Below are 17,437 nucleotides of genomic sequence, written 5' to 3' on the forward strand. Positions count from 1 at the left end.
TGAGGGCTGCTGGCTTTCCAGAAGCACATCATAAATGTTACAACATATGTTAGACTTCTGTCCTTTTTAGTTACATTCTGGTGCTTTTAATCTGCAAGACTCTTTTGAAGAAAATTAAGGAGTTTTTTTAAAAAATGGTAATGACTTCGTCTAGCATAGCAGATTTCTCGGGTCATGGGCAGACCTTTTCTGTAAAAGGCCTGAGAATAAGTGTTTTAGGCTTTGCATGCCTAACAGTCTTTGTCACAACTAGTCATTTCTGTTGTTGCGTAAGCAGCCACAGACAGTACATAAATGAATGGTCATGTCTTTGTTCTGAGTAAACTTTATTTGGTCGTGAGTCATAGTTTGACCCCTGCTGTATATAAAAAACCTGATTTATCTTATTCTTAGAATTTAAAAATATATTTTAGGCAAATAGCTTTATGTGAGTATATATGTGTTCTGTACACACTGGTATATCATGTGAGTATATATGTGCTCTGTACACACTGGTATATCATATGAGTATATATGTGCTCTGTACACACTGGTATATCATGTGAGTATATATGTGCTCTGTACACACTGGTATATCATGTGAGTATATATGTGTTCTGTACACTTTGGTATATAATGTGAGTTGTTGGGGGTGCATGTTTTGTCATCTGCTTTATTTACCAATCTGTAGAACTTCCCTTATTAATTAATATAAAACTATATTATTTTTAATACTTGCTTATTTGTTGCAGGGGTCAGTAGACTATGCCCAGCCCATGGGCTACTTGTTTTGGCAAATGAAGTTATTTTGGAACACAGCCACACCCATTTATTTAGGAATTGTTTATGGCTGCTTTCACCCTCCAGTCACAGTAGACTAGTTGTGACAGAGATCATTTGGTCCACAAGGTCACAGATCCTTTATAGAACAAGTTTGCCTAACCCCTGCTCTTCTGTATGATTGTACCAAATTTTATTTAACCCATTCCGATGGATGGATTTTCACTATTTTATATATAGCTCTAAACCTGGACATCCTTACAGACGCTAATAATAATTTTACTACCTTCTTCAGGCAGATTCTTAGAGGCAAAATATTTGGTCAAAAGTGATATACATTTTAAATTAACATGTATTGTCAGCTTACCATTTAAAGAAAAAAAATCATACCAATTTCAATTCCCACAAAATGTATATACAAAGGTACCTTTTTCTTCATGTAGGTTCTTTAACTCATGAAAGATAGTAGATAAGAAATCTTACTTTCATTTCTTTTATTTTTGAGATGGAAAGTCTTCATTAGATTATTGAGCATTTTTATCTTTTGTGAATTGCTTGTTTGGGGCATCTACCATTTTCTGTCACCATCGTCAGATCTCTTAATCCAAGAATATTGCAAGTTCTTGTTGGTAACGTCTTGTGACAGAAGGAAATGAAAAATTTCGTACAGTCAAGTATTTTCCCTTTCTACTTAGGTCTTCATTACTCCTGTAAAAATATCTTTGTAAAACAAGCCCTTGTTATACTGCTGACTGAAAGTGTTGTGACTTTAAAAACCAGTGTCTGCAAATTTTGCCAGAACTTTGTTTTTTTTTCAATACCAAAGCAAACTTTTTATCACTTTTTTCCAGGAAAAAAAAATTGTATTTCTTATTTATGTCTGCACTTTTCTAGCTTTTCTTCTAGGTTTTCTTTAGCTAGCACCTAAGAACATAATACCTCCCTCTCTGTTTAATTCCCATAATAAAACCCACAATTGCATGTGGTTCTTTGATTACAATAGAAATCTTGAGCCCATTTTTTAAAATTAATTCTGTCGGTTAGAGATATTTTCATAATCATCTGCAGAACTGATTTACATCAAATGCTTTGAATGTTGCTGACTAAAAATTGCTGTGGTAGAAAAGCACAAGACGGTAATGACAGCATAGACCTGTCAGGTATGTTGCTAGCTTCTTGGAGGCTTTTGACATTTTAAGTGATTCCCCTTAACAGCATTTCTTGTGACAACTGTCTTCTGACTCCTGAATATGAGTTTCCTTACTTCTACTTGTTACTTCACAGATCTAGCTTTTAAAAAAAAAAAAAAACAAAGCCACTTTTGCCTGCTTACCTTTAAAACAACCATAAACACGCAATGAGGTAATTTCCTGGTAATCCAGTGGTTAGGACTTTGGGATAGGAGCCCAGGTTCAATCCCTGATTGGGGAACTAAGATCCCTGCAAGCTTTGCAGCGCAGCCAAAAAAAAAAAAAGAAAAAAAACATGCAAAGAGTTAACTTGGTTGAACTCTTTTTTTTTTTTTCCTTTTTCTTTTGTAGCCAGTTGAGGATATTTTTAGCAGAGGGCACAAGTTTTTAACCTGTTCATCACATCTTTTCCATGCTGTCAGTCATCAAACTAGAGGAGCAAAACTATTATTAATACAAACATGAAGACTCCCAAAGCAGGAAAGAGTTTTCTCTCATGATCAAGGATTGTGAGGAGGGTGTTATGATTTATTGTCTTTTGCTCCAAGTACATGCTAGGTACAGTCGTGATTGATCTCTTCACCTGCAAAGAGGTGGCATAGGCAGGCACCTACTACATGTACTTTCCTTAGCCTTTGCTGAATCCTGTTTGTAGGACATTAAGAGCCAGACAGAATATTTGGTTTTACTATTATCTTTGATACCTAGTAAACGTTGCCACAGTGTTGGCTACAGAAATACGGTGGCTTAAACAACATGTCTCTGGGATAGAGTTATTGCTTTTGGGAAGAATGTCCCTCTCATGGAGCTGACTTACTCTGTGTTTCATTGCATGTTGTATTTTTATGAGTATATGAGCAGAGATACCTGTGCCAGAGTCCTCTTGTTTTCTGGCCATGACAGCATGGCTGTTCTCACCTTCTTCTAGGCAGACTCAGTGGGATCCTCCTACTTGGGAAAGCCCAGGAGATGATGCCAGCCTTGAGCATGAAGCTGAGATGGACTTGGGAACCCCAACATATGATGAAAATCCCATGAAGGTGAGTGTGGCTTACTTGTTTCCTGGTCATTTGGGAGTCTTTGTCTTGTCATTTTTTAGCACCGTTAGCCACATTATCTTGGAATTCTCTTTTGCTTATTGTTCTGGAGAATTATGCATATGAAACATGCTTGGAGGTGGTAGGAGAGCCACACAGTACAGAAGTATGATATGGTAGAACAAAAAATAAAAACCCTTTATTTCTTTTTATTGCTCCCCTTTCATCATATTCCCTCTTTGGAGATAAATACTGTTAACTTTTTAATGCATTGTGTGAGGTATTACACATAGAAGGAAAAATAAATCTGAGTACTAGTCTTCATGAAGTTCAGTCTAAGGAAATAGCCACATCTATAAACCAGAAATACAATGGGATAATCACTGTAGTTGAAGAATGTACAGATGCTATGGGAATACAGTGATTAATGGTCTAAGAAAATGTACCAGTGATATGTCATAGAAAACATGAGTTGACCTATAGCTAAGCTGAGCAGGAAAGAGGATTCTGGGCAAATAAAGTAGTTTTTGCAAAGTATAAAGTCGGTACAAGACAGAGCGTATGTATAGAGAGAGAACAATAAAAATAATTTGATTATGGTGAGAGTTTGGGTACATATGGGGTAATGAGCCCGACAAAAAGATGGAAAAGTATGTCAGATTTAAATGGTCTAAGATCTTGGTGTCCTCCCAGTGTGATTATTGTATGATTAAAAGCCCGTGAATGCTTTTAAAGCAGTTGAGTCCAGCAGCCAAGTGTGTCCCTTGAGTGAAACAGAGCCGTTTGAAAAAATGAGATTGGTAGCAGCGGAACCCAGATTGAGGAGTATTGTAATAGTTTAGGCAAAGTGAGAAACTCGGAATGGAGATGTTGACGATTCATGCAAAGGCATCTGAGAGGCATCACTTGGGGCTAAGCACACAAGTGGATATGAAAACGGCCAGGAACAGCCCCTGTTTGTTGCAAGTGCTGTGGAAACAATTTGTTCCTGTTCCCCCACTTCCTGCCTCCTCCCCCCACACCTCTTTTTGACAAACTGAGGTGGTTGTATATTGCCTGGTCAAAACCAAACTGAAGTTATTTTGCTCTTTTTGTTACCAAAGGTGGCAGGAACTTCAAAACAATATACTGAGTTTTTTATTATTTTCAAGGATGTTTCTTTCTTAACCTTTGAATTGGCATGTACAGGTTCGTGTGTTGCAGAATTTAGGTTGAATCACATGCAGTGTTTCTGATAGCTCAACTTCTTCTGGACCAGGCTCCTAGACAGAGCTTGGGGGATTGTGCTACGTAACTGGTTTTAAAGCCCTGCAGCCTCACCAAGTCAGAGATTAAATTAGAAATGCACTGGCATTATTTTGCTTTCTGAACACATACCCCATTCAGAGGGAAGCAGGACTTACCTGTTTACACAGTGCCCTGACTGAGAGCCTGGCCTCCTCTATAGGACCCAGAGCCTTGAGGTAGTTGTCATACCTTGAGGGGTTTTCTGTACTTACTGCTGTTGCTACTCATTTCTGAGATCCACAAGAGAACGGCTGGGGGTGTGATGAAATTACCTTGGCTTACTCAGGGTGTAGTTGATCCCTTGTTACGTGAGGTCTTATTGTGGAGCACACCCATACTCTCTACTGCTAGAAAAAAATAACCACAAAATCTCAAAGCAAAACATTTGAAAATTTGCATTTTGTTTCCTGAAATCAGAGGTTGAATCTGTGTGTTCTTTCTACCCTGCCCTCCCTTTCCTGGTCCCAAAGCCACAGAAAGTAGAAAAGGGGAAAATATGCAAAGCGTTTATAACAAGTCAGAGAAAGCTGATTTATAGAAGCCAGGGGGTGCGCCACCTTTCTCTGGAGCCAGTCCAGAGCAGAGGGAGTTGAACTGTCCCTTCATCACCAGCACCTTCATACTGTTGATGGAAAAAGAGGAATCAGAACTGGTGATAGGCCAGGACTAGAAAAAACTGTGCTCTAAGCAGCCAACAAAAACCTGAAGTACCTGTAATGCCAACTGCAGCTCCTATATCCACCTGAAGTTGTATTCAAAGGGGGATGCTCATAATCTTTTCCATGGACAAGTACGCTTCGAGGAAGGGGCTTGATGACTGGCAGTAATCCAAAGTGTGGGAAGATAGCCTTGCTTGGCGGATGCTCTGAATGCCAGGGCTGCCAGCCCCTTCCCTCTCTGCAGTGCCTGATTGGGGTGGGGGGAGAGGGGAGGCGGGGACTGGCAGCTTCCCCGCTCGCAGTGCTGGAGGGAAGTAGTCCTAAGAGTGTCATCAATTCAGCATCTTAGAACCGAGTATCTTCTGTCTTTGAATCTAGTCATCTGGTCAGTGACTTGGATGACTCTCATCTCCTCCCCTTCCCGCCCCCAGTGCCTTGATACCTCTTCAGTCTTTCCATTCCTGGACTGAGGCTACCAACCTTGAAGGAGCCTCTCCTGCATGCTGAGACTGTCTGCTACAGTCTAGGAGACTAGGATGTGGAGCATGGTATTTGGACCACAGTCGGGTGGGAAGCGCATTCTACCTTTGTCCCAGAGTCCTGGAATGCCACGAGATTGGAGAGGTGGAGTTGGTGAACCTGGGGCTAACTTCACAATGTGGGGTGCTGCAGCTCACAACAGGGACCTGAGTGGTCCAAGTCACACAGCACATTCCTCTGCAGAGGTAACCCGGAAACAAATGTTTATCAGCTATACCCAAGATCAACGTTCTCTTAGGGTAGAGAATTAGAACTTGCTTTATGGAAATGAGGCTGGAGCCAGGTGGCTGGATTTAGACATGAAGTGAGTGGTAACAACAGCTCGGCTGACTCCAGGTTGTGTCCCGTTAGGATCCTATAAATAATACCAAAGAGTCTGGTATCCCAACTGGGGGCATCACTGACCGGACTCTCATCCTTGCATCCTTTTCCATTTCTAGACCTCAAAAAAGCCTAAGACAGCAGAAGCAGACACCTCCAGTGAGCTGGCTAAGAAAAGCAAAGAAGTATTCAGAAAAGAGGTAAGGTTGGCTGGCATGTGGGCACTAAGCTTGGAAAGCTTAAACTTGAGCCCCATTCCTTCTGTCCAAAGTGGGCACAGCTGTTTGCAGTACCAGGTGGCCCTGCCTTTGGGTGTTCCCTTGCTTCTGTGACTGGACTGTGCAGTTGTTGTGTGGTGGCACATGAGTATGGTCCTTCGCAGTTGGATAATAAGCACTTTCATGTCCGTTGTATCGTTTTATCCCCACAACAGCACTCAAAGTAGGAGCACCAGAATTGTCATTCCTCTTCTGCTGGTGGAGGAGCTCTTGAGGTTCAGAGAAGACAGGCTCTAGACAGAAGACGAACTCGGGCCTTCTGGCTCAGAGTCCTGATCTCCATGATGGCTCATTTGGTGGCTGCCTAATCCTCCAGTGATGGAGAGAAAGCAGCTCCTCTATATGCTGTTAGAAGTGTATGTTTCCAGTTCTTGGAACACTAACCTTTCCTGCCTCAGGGCATCCAGATTCTAAACTCCAGTCTTCATTCATTGAAGGGGCTGATAGTCCATTGGAGGAAGCAGACCTGCAAAGAAGTGATGGGGCTCAGAGGTCACTACTTAGGGTGTGAGGAAGGGCTCAAGTCAGGGGTCAGGATTGATCGGATATGCAATGCAGGCAGAAGGCGGCATCCCTTTCCTGGACTCTGGGGGCTGTGGCTCAGGGTTGGGGGGGCGGGGGGAAGGATGATGGGGCTGAACACTATCGTGCTGCTTCATACTGAGTTACAGGGAACCACCGCAGGATTTTAAGCTGGGAATAATGTCCCCCGGAGTCAAATTTGTGGCTTAGTGCCCCAGATACTTCCAGGGGTCCTGTGCCTAGATCACTCGTGAGAGCCATGGTCTAGTACAGACAATACAGAGACAGCTCAGGAGGACGTGGGAAGTTGTGTACTGACCGGGGGGTCTTACCCCAGACGGTTTCCAACCAGTTGCTCTAACATGCTACCATTCATCTGCTATACACTGATGTTGTGTAAATCCTATGAAGTACAACACTTACAGAATCTAAGCAGTCTTCAGTAACAAAACGCCTGCATTCCTGGGGTCACTGAGCCTCCTGGTAGCACAGAAAGGCCCTCTCTGCCTTGCCTCCAGGAGCCAGAGATTTTAGCTACAGCCTCTTGACTTCTTAGCTGAAACCTGGGGCTGCCATGAGGTTTAGCGTGGAGTCCTGCTCTTCTTTCTCTCCATTGCCCAGTCCATCTGGGGGAGCCCTGTCCCTCTTGGTGCTGCCCTGGATCCTTATCTCTTATCCCACTGGCATACTAGCCTCCTTCTATCTACATGAGCCAGCCCGAGTGAGGGATAGGGAAGGACGGGCTGGCTCTGCTTGCTGCCTTTCTATATTTCCTCAGTACAACATTCTTGCTTTCTCTTCCCCTTGCCTGCAGATGTCCCAGTTCATCGTCCAGTGCCTGAACCCTTACCGGAAACCTGACTGCAAAGTGGGAAGAATTACCACGACTGAAGACTTCAAACACCTAGCTCGCAAGGTATTCTCCCCTGCTTGTGGTCTGACAACGTTCTCGGCAAGCCAGACCTTCTAAAAAGGTCCCTTTCATCATAAAAGGGGAGGTTTTCCTTGCCACATGCCCAGGCTGGAGACCCAGGAACATAGAGGGAAGATTTGGGAAGGGAGGTGACCCTCCTGGAGAGTAGCGGTTCTCTAACAGCTGAGCTTCCTGTTTCTGGTGACCTCAGCCCCAGCCTGCCCCAACCTCCCTGCATCTAATTCACCTCCCAGTCTCACTGAGAAGGGTCCTGGGGCAGAAGACTGCCTTCCCCCCTGAATCATTTCCACTCTGATTGGTGGCCTGTGGTCTCTTTCTGTGTCCTGGACAGCTGACTCATGGTGTTATGAATAAGGAGCTGAAGTACTGTAAGAACCCCGAGGACCTGGAGTGCAATGAGAATGTGAAACACAAAACCAAGGAGTACATTAAGAAGTACATGCAGAAGTTTGGGGCTGTTTACAAACCCAAAGAGGACACTGAATTAGAGTGACCTACGGGGTCAGGGTGGGAGGCTGGGCAAGCTGGTAGGAGAGACTGGGGAGAAGAAATCCTGTGGGCCCTCTCCCCACCCCACCGTCAGGGCTGTGTGCTACTGGTGACACAACACCCTGGGGACTTCAAACCTGCGGATTTCAAGTGAAAGCCACAATACTGAGCTCCATCTACAACACGTGGTCCCTGGTTGTGAGCTGTTGGTAGAGGCCATCAGAGGCAAGGGGTTAGGCCCTTGAGACCTTCCCTTCTGAGACCTGGCCAGCTTGACCCCACTCCAACCTGGGTCTCCTCCTTGGCGGTGCTGTCAGCGCACAGGCTCATGCGCATCCCCACCCACAACCCCAACCCTGACCATCTGTATTATATTTTAATGTATATGTGAATATATTGAAAATAATTTGTTTGTTTTTTCCTGGGTTTTGTTTTTTGTTTTGCTTTTAAGCCTCTATGTGCTAGGATCACAGAAGACTTTGTAAGGATGGTTTAAGTTCTCCTGCAAGGTTTAATTTGTTATCATGTAAATATTCCAAAGCAGGCTGCCTTGTGGTTTCGGCCAGCCTTGTGCTATGTTGATAAGATTGATTTACTGCTTAAAATCACTTTACTTTATCCAATTTTTACTGAACTTTTTATGTAAAAAATAAAATCAATTAAAGAACTTGGCATGTTTGTATATAGTGTTGGCACTGAGAGAGAAAGGAGATGGTTGCCATAGGTGTGTGAAGTCCAAAATTAATCCCTGAGATTAGAGTTTATCCCAGGCCTTCCCCACAGGTCCTACTGTGACTGAGGTAGGCACCTTGCCACATGCACTTCCGAGCAAAGGAAGTGGACCTGCCACCTCTCTGGCGCTGAGCTTCTTTACTTAGGTTAATAGGCCACTCAAGAGAAAGGCACTTGTCTTTGCCTTTGTACCTGTGGCTGGCGAGAAGTGACTTCCCAGCAATGCTCATCTGATGTCTGGGTTCCCTGACTCCCCACCATGCCCCCTGCCACTGGGCTTGGATCCTACAGGGAGCCCCCATCAAAAGGTACATCACTGAGGTGATAAGAGGACACGGGGCTCAGTGGAGACACACCCACCCTTGATGGACCAGTTGCCGGGGCCGTGAGAAGGGCCCAAGTGTTCAGGCCAGCCTGGGGCCCAGCCCCTCTTTGCAAAGAGGCTGGTCCCGTGTCTTCCTCACTGGGGTAGTTTTGCTCGATGCAGTAATGCCCTTGGGGAAGAGGCTGGGTCCTGCCAGATCTTGGCGGGGTGGAGCAGTTGGAACACTCACTGCCTGCTGGGCACTTAGCGCTCTGGTTGGGCTCCTTTGATCCTCTCAACCCGGAGGCACGGGAATTGGCACCTTCGGATGAGGAGACTGAGGTTCATAGGGGCTCAGTAACCCTTATCTTTGATTCAAAGATTATGAAAAGAGACAATACCTATTTTAAAGGCATACTCATTAAATATGCTATTTAACAAGGTATCCAAAGTATTTCCCATGGGGCTACAGCCTTACACCATTAACCCTAACTCAAGCATATTATATCAGATGGAGGAACCCTAATTTAACCGCCTTAACATTTTAGTATTATTAAGGAAGATGTTTCAGCTAATGTGTTTGAGCACATTCAAGTGTTTCTCTTTGGGGTAGGTTTCCCATGCAGAGGTGGAGCCATATGCACTGAAACCAAGCCCAACTCATGCTTTTACACAAGGCTCCAGGTTTCACATCTTCCCAGGAAATCTAGGCAGCCTTTTGTTAAAGGGTGGTGACCAGGCAGTTGCCAGGTTTTAGAAAGGACCACTTTGAAGGGGAATTGTTACTTCATTTCCCCTGGAGTGTATTTTGTGTTTGTTTTTTTTTTTTGTCAAAATCTTTCCCTTCCACCCACCCTTTGAAACCTTTAGGCTCAAATCCCCTCAGTGGTGATGAGGGTTACCGGCTAATCCAGGACCGGTTCATTCCTCTCAATGCAGGATTTCACACTCATTGCCGATATAATCCTCCGCAGTCCTCTGGCCAACTCCCTGCCTGTGTGATGTCTCCAGTGCTTTGGCCTGTTTAAAGCTGACCAAACATCAAGCCTTTCTCTCCTGGGTTATTGCCCAAGGGTCATCTCTGGATGAGGGTGGCTCCAAACTTGCCCTGATCGTAAGGATGAGTTGCAGGGTTAAGCAGCCCTGGTAAACTCAGGAACAGCAGGTGCAGCAGTGTCCCAGCACAGACAACACCGGTCACATCTCAGGGAGGGGACAGGATCTAGCCTGGGCACCTGGACGGTAACTCAATCCACGTCCGCTGAGTTTAGGTGGCTGTATTTCTTCAGCACTCTGATCCTGATGGATGCCAGGATGTAGCATTGTTCCTTCCTAGGCAGGGCCTGTCTGCTGTAGCAACACCCAGAAAGCACAGTGACGGGCCTGCCTGCTCCTGCATTCAGGGTGGCCATATGCAAGGGGTGCAGGTGGTCTGGCTGCAGCTGCCCTGTCCTCAGGTAGGTGGGATGACCTGCTTGACCTTGGCTTGTGTGGAAGCATTTTTGGACCTCCCTCTCCCGAGTCTGGAATGTGGGTCCTGAAAGGAGAACACTTTCTTCCTTTTTCTCACCTAAAGATGACTGGAGGCCCTTGGTAACAGAGCCCTAGTTTCCCAGGACCAGTCTGCCTCTTACTGCCTACCCAGGAGTGGGGCAGGCTTCCACCCTCTCCTTGGAGGCTAGTCACAGCACAGATGAGGAAAATGGTCTCAAACCTAAGGCCTGAGAGTCCTAGCAGGTGAAAGGCTTCTGAACGTGCCAATCTATTGTTCTCCAGCTAAGGATGCTTAAGTTCAAAAAGGAAAAGTGCTTCCTGACACATTTCAGCCGGGGAATGGCAGATGCAGGATGTGAACTCTCTGCCCCTAGAACTCACCCATCTTCTGTGAGTGCACACTACCTGCCAACTCAGGGCTGCCTTTCACCTTCTAGGGACCCCAGCCTTTTCCTGGGCCTCTGCCACATTAGCTACCCAACTGTCTCACAGGCCCACGGAGCCAGACAGAGCCAGAACAACAGTCCAGAGTTGCCTTTAATATGGGCCACAAAAGAAAAAACAGTTGAGACTAAGCATGGGGAGGTGGAGTGGGGATCCAGGGGGCAAGACTGCTCCTCCCTCTCTGGCTGGCCCCCACCACGTCCTGATCCCTGTCCTGGAGGAAAGCAGGGGGAGGGGAGGTGACTGGTGCCAGGATCTTGTGTGTCCCCGTGAAACAGAACAAGCTGAGGTCACCAATGCCAGGAAGCCCGTGAAGGGGAAGGTGTATGAGGTGGGGGTGGTGGGTAGCACCAGAGGACGTTCCCTGAGAGGCCAGGCTGCGGAGCCATGACTCACACCACGGAGCAACCCTCGGCCGGGGGGCCCAGGGCCCGGACCACGTCTTCACGGCCCATGGCAGCGAGGGCGTCTGCTAGCACTCTGAGGGTGGCACCACTGCCTTCCTGGACAGCCCAGTCCCTCAGCAGGGCAGAGGCGGGCCCCAGGCTCTGGGCCATGGTCTCCACTGCCTCAGCCTGGTAGCCCAGGCGGCCCGCCAGGCCCCACCAGCCGTCATCCGGTTCATCTGACACCTCCAGGAGCCGTTCCACTTCCTCCTGCTGCTGCCGAGGAAGGTGGAGGTAAAGCCGGCAGCCAAGTTCAGGAGGTGGCGCTGGGGTGGGAGACATGAGGGGCACGTGAGGGTTAGACAGACCTGTGGTACGACAGGGCTGGGCAGGTCTAAAGGACGATAGGTAAGGGAAGGGGCTCACCTTGGCTGGGAGCACAGGGCTCCAGGCCGGCTGGAGAGTCCCGGAAGACACTGCTGTCCCCATGTAGCTGGTCCCTGTTGAGGGCCCCCAGCTCTGCGGTCCGAGCTTTGGCCAACTGCTGCCTTTGTTTATGTGAGCGCCAGCTGTGGGGAGCAGGGGGGAACCTGCCAGCCTGCTCCAACCTTCACTGAGACAGCGAGCTGGCTGGGAGTCCAGACGGGGAGGGGCGTACCACAGGGCAGTGCCCAGACCACCTACCACTTGAAGACCACGTAGGCGAGCAGACCAAGGACCACGGTGGCCAGGAGGGCACAGTAAACAGGGATGATGCTGCCCGAGGCCCCTGGAGGCTCAGGGGAGAATGGGGAGGAGGTACTGGGGGCCAGGGCTCCCCCTGCCCCTTCCCATACCCCTTCCCTGTCCTGCTCCCTCCGGGTCTTATCTGTGGAGAAAAGGACAGACAGGGTCAGCAGCAAGAAATCAAGGCCAGGGGTCAATTTTGCTGCTAGAAAGGCTGGAAATGATAGCCCCCTACTATGGGGTGACAAAAGCTCATACCGTGACATCAAAAGCTGACTGGCTCGTTCCCTACCGTCACCTCCCACAGCCTCCCCTTGGCTCGCCACGCTTGGACACCTAGCCCTGGATGTACCTTCTCCAGGCTTTCAGACGTCTGCTCTTGCTGGTTTACCTTTGCTCTCAGGCAAACTAGCAGGAATCTCCTACTCTGGGAAATCGTCCTTGATCTCTCCCAGTCTCTCTCTTTTCTGGCTCCTGGTGCACCTCCTCTGTCTACAGTGGCACTAAACTCTGTCCTGTTTCCCCCACCGAGTCTGGTCTGTGCAAGCACAGTGATTCATGCTAGTCCCTGTGGAAGCCTCTGTGCACAGGAGACCTTGCAAATTTTTACAAAATGAAACTGAACCAAGGGCTTCCTTGGTGGCTCAGTGATAAACAATCGGCCTGCCAATGCAGGAAGCATGAGTTTGAGCCCTGATCCGGGAAGACCCCACATGCTGCGGAGCAACTGAGCCCATTGTGCACCCCTATTGAGCCTGTGTCTGGAGCCCCGGCTCCACAACAAGAGAAACCATTGCAATAAGAAGCCCACGCACTACAACGAAGAGTAGCCCCTGCTCACCACAACTAGAGAAAAGCCCTCACGGCAACAAACACCCAGCATAGCCAAAAATAAATAAAAAACTGAACCGGAAGGCAAGTAAGTGCTGCTGCTCACTTCTGCCGGCAAGTCAGTTGGCCCATGGATACCTCCCATCCTACCCAGTGCCCAAAATCTGGATCGAAAAGTACTTACCCACATGGACCATGGCTTCCCTGTGGCTGGAGTTCTGCAGCATGGTTCTACCAGCTAGCAGGGCTCCCAGTGGCTGCACTTCTTAGAGAAGGTTTTTGGAGTGTCGTGAGCAGCGCACAGAAAAAGGAGCTGGGAGACCTCTTCTCTGAGTCCAGCAGCGGCTGTATGTAGGAACAAGGGGGGATTCCTCAGGCTGCAAGTCAGGAGTCCCTTGGGGTAGTCTGCCCCCTCTGCTGGCTCACGTCATCCTGATTCATTCCAGGGCTGCGTACCTCCCCATCTTCCCACTCACCAATCTGGACCAGTTTCCTCCAGTGTCAAACGGGGTGGAGCTGATACTGCTGGTCCCAGCTGGCCAAACTGGAGGAGACCAGAGTGCAGCTGTCTCAAAGACCTTGGCAAACCCCGGGTCTGAGTGCAGAGCCAACACAGGAAGACCAGGGAGACTCCCATCCCCCATAAGCCAGAGCCAGGCGGAGACTCACTGGCTGATGGGGGCTCTGCCCAGAGTTCTCAGAAGAGCACAGTTCCTGTGGTGACTAACTCCCACTCCTGCCTCCAGGGTCAGTGTCCAGCCCTTACCTCCTGGTCAGCGGCAGGATGGGAGGCTTCCTTGGTGGGTTCAGCAAACGCAGAGGTCATGTGGGCCCAGAGGTACCCAGGCCCTTTCTTATCTAGGAATTTGGAAAGGGCCTGTAGGCTGGAAATCTGAAGAACATGCAGTCCCAGGACCCATCTGCCCTTACAGGGCTGATCCTGCTGGGACCTCCCTCATGAGGCCTGGGGGAGAGAGACCCTGGTCTGGGCAGAGAAGGGGAGTTTGCCTGGAAAAGGGATGGAGATGAGACCTGGGGGAAAGTCCTATAACTCCCCAACATCCACATCTGGCCCAACCTGGCACTCCAAACTCACTTCCCTCCATAAGGCCAGGGGCGGATGTGGACAGCAAAACGCACACTAGACAAGTGGGTCTGGCATGGAGCCTGTGGCGACCTTTGCAACATGAAGGATGTGTATGTACAGTTGTGTCACTTACCACGTAAGGATCCCTGCCTGGATCGGGGTTGGTGGGTGAGCCTGTGACTAACGCTAGCTCCCAGAGACAGTCAGGCCTTGTGCCTGACCCACCTCGAGCTGCAAGACTGGAGCCTCTACCAACCCCTCCTCCACACACACCCATCTGGAGGCCCACAAATATGCACACATGCGCACACAGCAACACCCTAAACGCCCACACTACCCTGACTTCCCACAGGCATCCCAACCCAGATGCTGGCACCACAACCGCTCAGGATTTTGGGTCTAGAATGGAGAAGGTACAGAGAGGCAGCCACAGCTCCCTCCTTCCAGGAAGACCCCAACCCGCTCCTGACCTGTGGTGGCTGATCCTCCGTCGGTCCCAGGATCGGCTCTGCCTGCAGGATGGGGCCTCCGGCCTTAAGCCAGCAGGGAACATGCAGTGGAGTCCCTGGAGAGGCCAGGTTTTCAGCCGGCGGAGACGAAAGCAGGCGGCAGAGGACGGGACACCGAGGGGGCGGGGCGATGATGGGGGCGGGGCCGTCCACGGTCTGGCCCCGCCCGGCCCAGGAACCTGCACATGCGTGGAGGTGAGCCTGAAGGGGGACTGGGCGTGAAGCTGTCAGAGAAAGAGCGGCCGGGGCCTCTAGGGACAGGGGCGGCGCAGTTGAGGGACTAGGGGTACGGTGCGGTGTGGGTGCTCGTGGACCAGGGGACGCCAGCTCAGGGCAGTGGCCAGGGCCGGTTGAGACGCGCGCACACAGGTTCGGAGGCAGAACAGCTACAAAACTAGTCCATGTTTATTGCTGAGATGCGAGAGCGGGGGACCGCCCTTAGGATTAAGGCCACAGCCCGACCCTGTGCTCCGCCGGGACCGGGGATCGGGAGCCTGGGCTCCGCACCCCAGACTGTGCAAAAAGTGCTGTGCGGCCGCTGGGGCCAGTGCTGGGACTTCGGGCGGCCCCTCTGCCGGCGAGGGGCAAGACTTCCTGGAGTGACATCGCCCGCCAATCCCTGAGCTGGGCAGAGGTGGGGCCCCGCCCACCCCCGCCTGAGTGTGGGCGGGGCTACTGGAGCGAAGCCCGCTGGGGGCGGGGCGGTGGGGCGGAGCGGGGAGGGCTGTCAGCGTGCCTCTCCAGGGTTGTACTCTGTCTCTCCAGAGGACACCTGGGAGATGCGCCGGGAGGAGGACCGCCACAACTTCCGCGCAAACTGGCTACTGCGCACCTAGTGGGAGCAGGCATGGGTCAGCCAGGATCAACGTTCCCACCCTGTGCAAGGCCTGCCCTGCCCGCATCCTCACCTCTGAGGGCTGCCCTGCGCCCACCACGATGAGCTTGCCGTCTTCCAGCCCCACGAGCACGTGGCTGCGCTCCTTGGTCACAGCCACGCTGCGGATAGGCACCTTCATGGGCAGGGGAGGAGCGGCTGGCAGCAGTCTGGAGGGAGGGAAGGAGGTGATATATACAAACTCGCAACTGCAAGGAGTTTTGCATCCAGCACATAGTTATCTCTTCATTCTCCCATCCACCTCCCAGTCCTCATTTGAAGGATGGCTAGAGGAAAATCCTGACAAATAAAGGGGTCCCACACAAGTGTGTGCCTAAGTGAGGCCCAGGGCAAGATCTCCCCATTGGGGGATGGGAGGACAGAGACAGGCCTTGAAGAATGTGTCCACAGGCATGTAAAGGGGTGAGGGTCCGCGGGGCACGTCCTAGTGTCCCTCTGCCAATAACCACCACCCGAGGGATCACGTGACCAACCTAGACAGCATATTAAAAAGCAGAGACGTCACTTTGGCAACCAAGGTCCGTCTAGTCAAAGCTATGGTTTTTCCAGTAGTCATGTATGGATATGAGAGTTGGACTATAAGGAAAGCTGAGTGCCAAAGAATCAATGCTTTTGAACTGTGGTGTTGGAAAAGACTCTTGAGAGTCTCTTGGACTGCAAGGAGATCCAACCAGTCCATCCTAAAAGAAATCAGTCCTGAATATTCATTGGAAGGATTGATGCTGAAGCTGAAACTCCAATATTTTGGCCACCTGATTCGAAGAACTGACTCATTGGAAAAGACCCTGATGCTGGGAAAGATTGAAGGCTGGAGAAGAAGGGGATGACAGAGGATGAGATGATTGGATGGCATCACCCACTCGATGGACATGAGTCTGAGTAAACTCCGGGAGTTGGTGATGGACAGAGAAGCCTGGCGTGCTGCAGTCCATGGGGTTGCAAAGAGTCAGACACGACTGAGTGACTGAACTGAACTGAGGGATCACAAACCCATAAATAGTGAGGCTCACTTGTTCAAGTGGAGGATGTGCAGGGCACACTGGGCCGTGCCCAGCAGAACAAAGTCCTCTGTCACCGTGAGGGCTGTGGGCTGCTCCACCAAGGGCAGTGAAGCCCGCAACCTTCCATTCACTGAGTACAGGTGCAAGGAGTAGGTGACCTGGAGGAAGCAGGATGTGTTAGCAAGGACAGAATCCCAACCACCCCTATCTTGGCTGGGCGCCCCTTTCCCATACCTGAGCCCCCAGACGCTCCCGCGCTGAGCTCTGCACCACAATCTGGCCCTCAGATCCCAGTACCAGGTGGGACACAGGTCCAGGCAACATGCTTCCCGGAGGGCTGAGTGCGGCCACAAACTGGCCCCGGCGCACGGTGTGGATGATCACAGTTCCATCCTGCAGAAAGGCAGCTTAGGGTGCTGGGCTCAGGCATCTAAGCTCCAACGGCAGGGCCCAGCAAACAGCCTCCCCGGGGCACAGGCAGACACACACCTCAGATCCGGACACCGCCATGTCCAATTCAGTGCTGATGGCCACGCAGCTCACGGCAGCCGCATGCCCATACAGGACCTGCATGGGCTTTGGTGCCAGCCCCACCGAGAGACCACTCTGCGGGGAACACCAGGGCTGGCTCAGGACTGGGGCACCCCCACCACCTTGGCCCCAGAGTGAGAAGGCTAAAAGCTCAGAAAAGTGAAGGTCTGGCCCAAAGTCAGACCACTGGAGCCCCAGACTCGCTCACGGTAGCAGTAGGAAGGGGAAGAGAGCAGGGTGGGACTGGAGGCCCATTGAGGGGCAGATGGGCCACAGATCTGGACCAAGGGGGCCCCACGGGGCGGCCACCCAGCACACCTGCTGCATAAGCCGCCACACCATGCATGTGGTGTCTCGGGAGCCTGAGATGAGGTAGATGCCGCAGGTGTCCAGAGCAAGGCAGGTTACTACATCTGCACGGGAGAGAGGAGGAGAGGGAGGAGATGGGGCGGGGAAGAGGGAGGGGAGGGGAGAAGAGGGA

The 17,437-nt window shown here is 50.2% G+C and overlaps 3 protein-coding genes across 15 annotated transcripts in view; 1 reads left to right on the forward strand and 2 right to left on the reverse strand.

Moving 5' to 3' along the window:
• The window catches only part of SETD2 (SET domain containing 2, histone lysine methyltransferase), a 75,938-nt gene extending 67,255 nt beyond the window's left edge, over window positions 1-8,683 (forward strand). For all 6 annotated transcript variants that reach the window (XM_081525876.1, XM_081525877.1, XM_081525875.1 and 3 more), the window contains 4 exons: window positions 2,878-2,989; window positions 5,913-5,993; window positions 7,408-7,509; window positions 7,859-8,683. In XM_081525876.1, coding sequence (XP_081382002.1) covers window positions 2,878-2,989; window positions 5,913-5,993; window positions 7,408-7,509; window positions 7,859-8,020 — 457 coding nt within the window. In that variant the 3' untranslated portion in view covers window positions 8,021-8,683. The remainder of the gene's footprint in view (window positions 1-2,877; window positions 2,990-5,912; window positions 5,994-7,407; window positions 7,510-7,858) is intronic.
• Window positions 8,684-11,065: 2,382 nt separating this feature from the next.
• Window positions 11,066-14,854, reverse strand: LOC145520131 (death domain-containing membrane protein NRADD-like). 3 transcript variants are annotated; one of them, XM_081525898.1, is made up of 8 exons: window positions 14,491-14,854; window positions 13,700-13,941; window positions 13,410-13,477; window positions 13,118-13,278; window positions 12,061-12,244; window positions 11,803-11,945; window positions 11,387-11,702; window positions 11,066-11,204 (listed from the first exon to the last, which is right to left on the reverse strand). In XM_081525898.1, exons 4-8 carry the CDS (start codon window positions 13,158-13,160, stop codon window positions 11,084-11,086), a joined length of 807 nt encoding a protein of 268 aa, XP_081382024.1. In that variant the 5' UTR covers window positions 13,161-13,278; window positions 13,410-13,477; window positions 13,700-13,941; window positions 14,491-14,854; the 3' UTR covers window positions 11,066-11,083. The 3 variants fall into 3 exon arrangements, with proteins under 3 accessions (XP_081382024.1, XP_081382023.1, XP_081382025.1); XM_081525897.1 differs by having other exon boundaries at window positions 13,410-13,791; XM_081525899.1 differs by lacking the exons at window positions 11,066-11,204; window positions 13,700-13,941 and having other exon boundaries at window positions 11,293-11,702.
• A 62-nt stretch (window positions 14,855-14,916) lies between these two features.
• NBEAL2 (neurobeachin like 2) overlaps window positions 14,917-17,437 on the reverse strand; it is a 32,859-nt gene continuing 30,338 nt past the window's right edge. For all 6 annotated transcript variants that reach the window (XM_081525871.1, XM_081525869.1, XM_081525870.1 and 3 more), the window contains 6 exons: window positions 17,275-17,369; window positions 16,915-17,031; window positions 16,660-16,818; window positions 16,435-16,583; window positions 15,438-15,573; window positions 14,917-15,361 (listed from right to left, as the gene is read on the reverse strand). In XM_081525871.1, the coding sequence (XP_081381997.1) occupies window positions 15,257-15,361; window positions 15,438-15,573; window positions 16,435-16,583; window positions 16,660-16,818; window positions 16,915-17,031; window positions 17,275-17,369 (761 nt within the window). In that variant the 3' untranslated portion in view covers window positions 14,917-15,256. The remainder of the gene's footprint in view (window positions 15,362-15,437; window positions 15,574-16,434; window positions 16,584-16,659; window positions 16,819-16,914; window positions 17,032-17,274; window positions 17,370-17,437) is intronic.

The sequence above is a fragment of the Giraffa tippelskirchi genome, chromosome 9 (genome assembly GCF_054371585.1).
Source record: "Giraffa tippelskirchi isolate mGirTip1 chromosome 9, T2T-mGirTip1v1.2.pri, whole genome shotgun sequence".
In the NCBI taxonomy this organism is placed as follows: domain Eukaryota; kingdom Metazoa; phylum Chordata; class Mammalia; order Artiodactyla; family Giraffidae; genus Giraffa; species Giraffa tippelskirchi.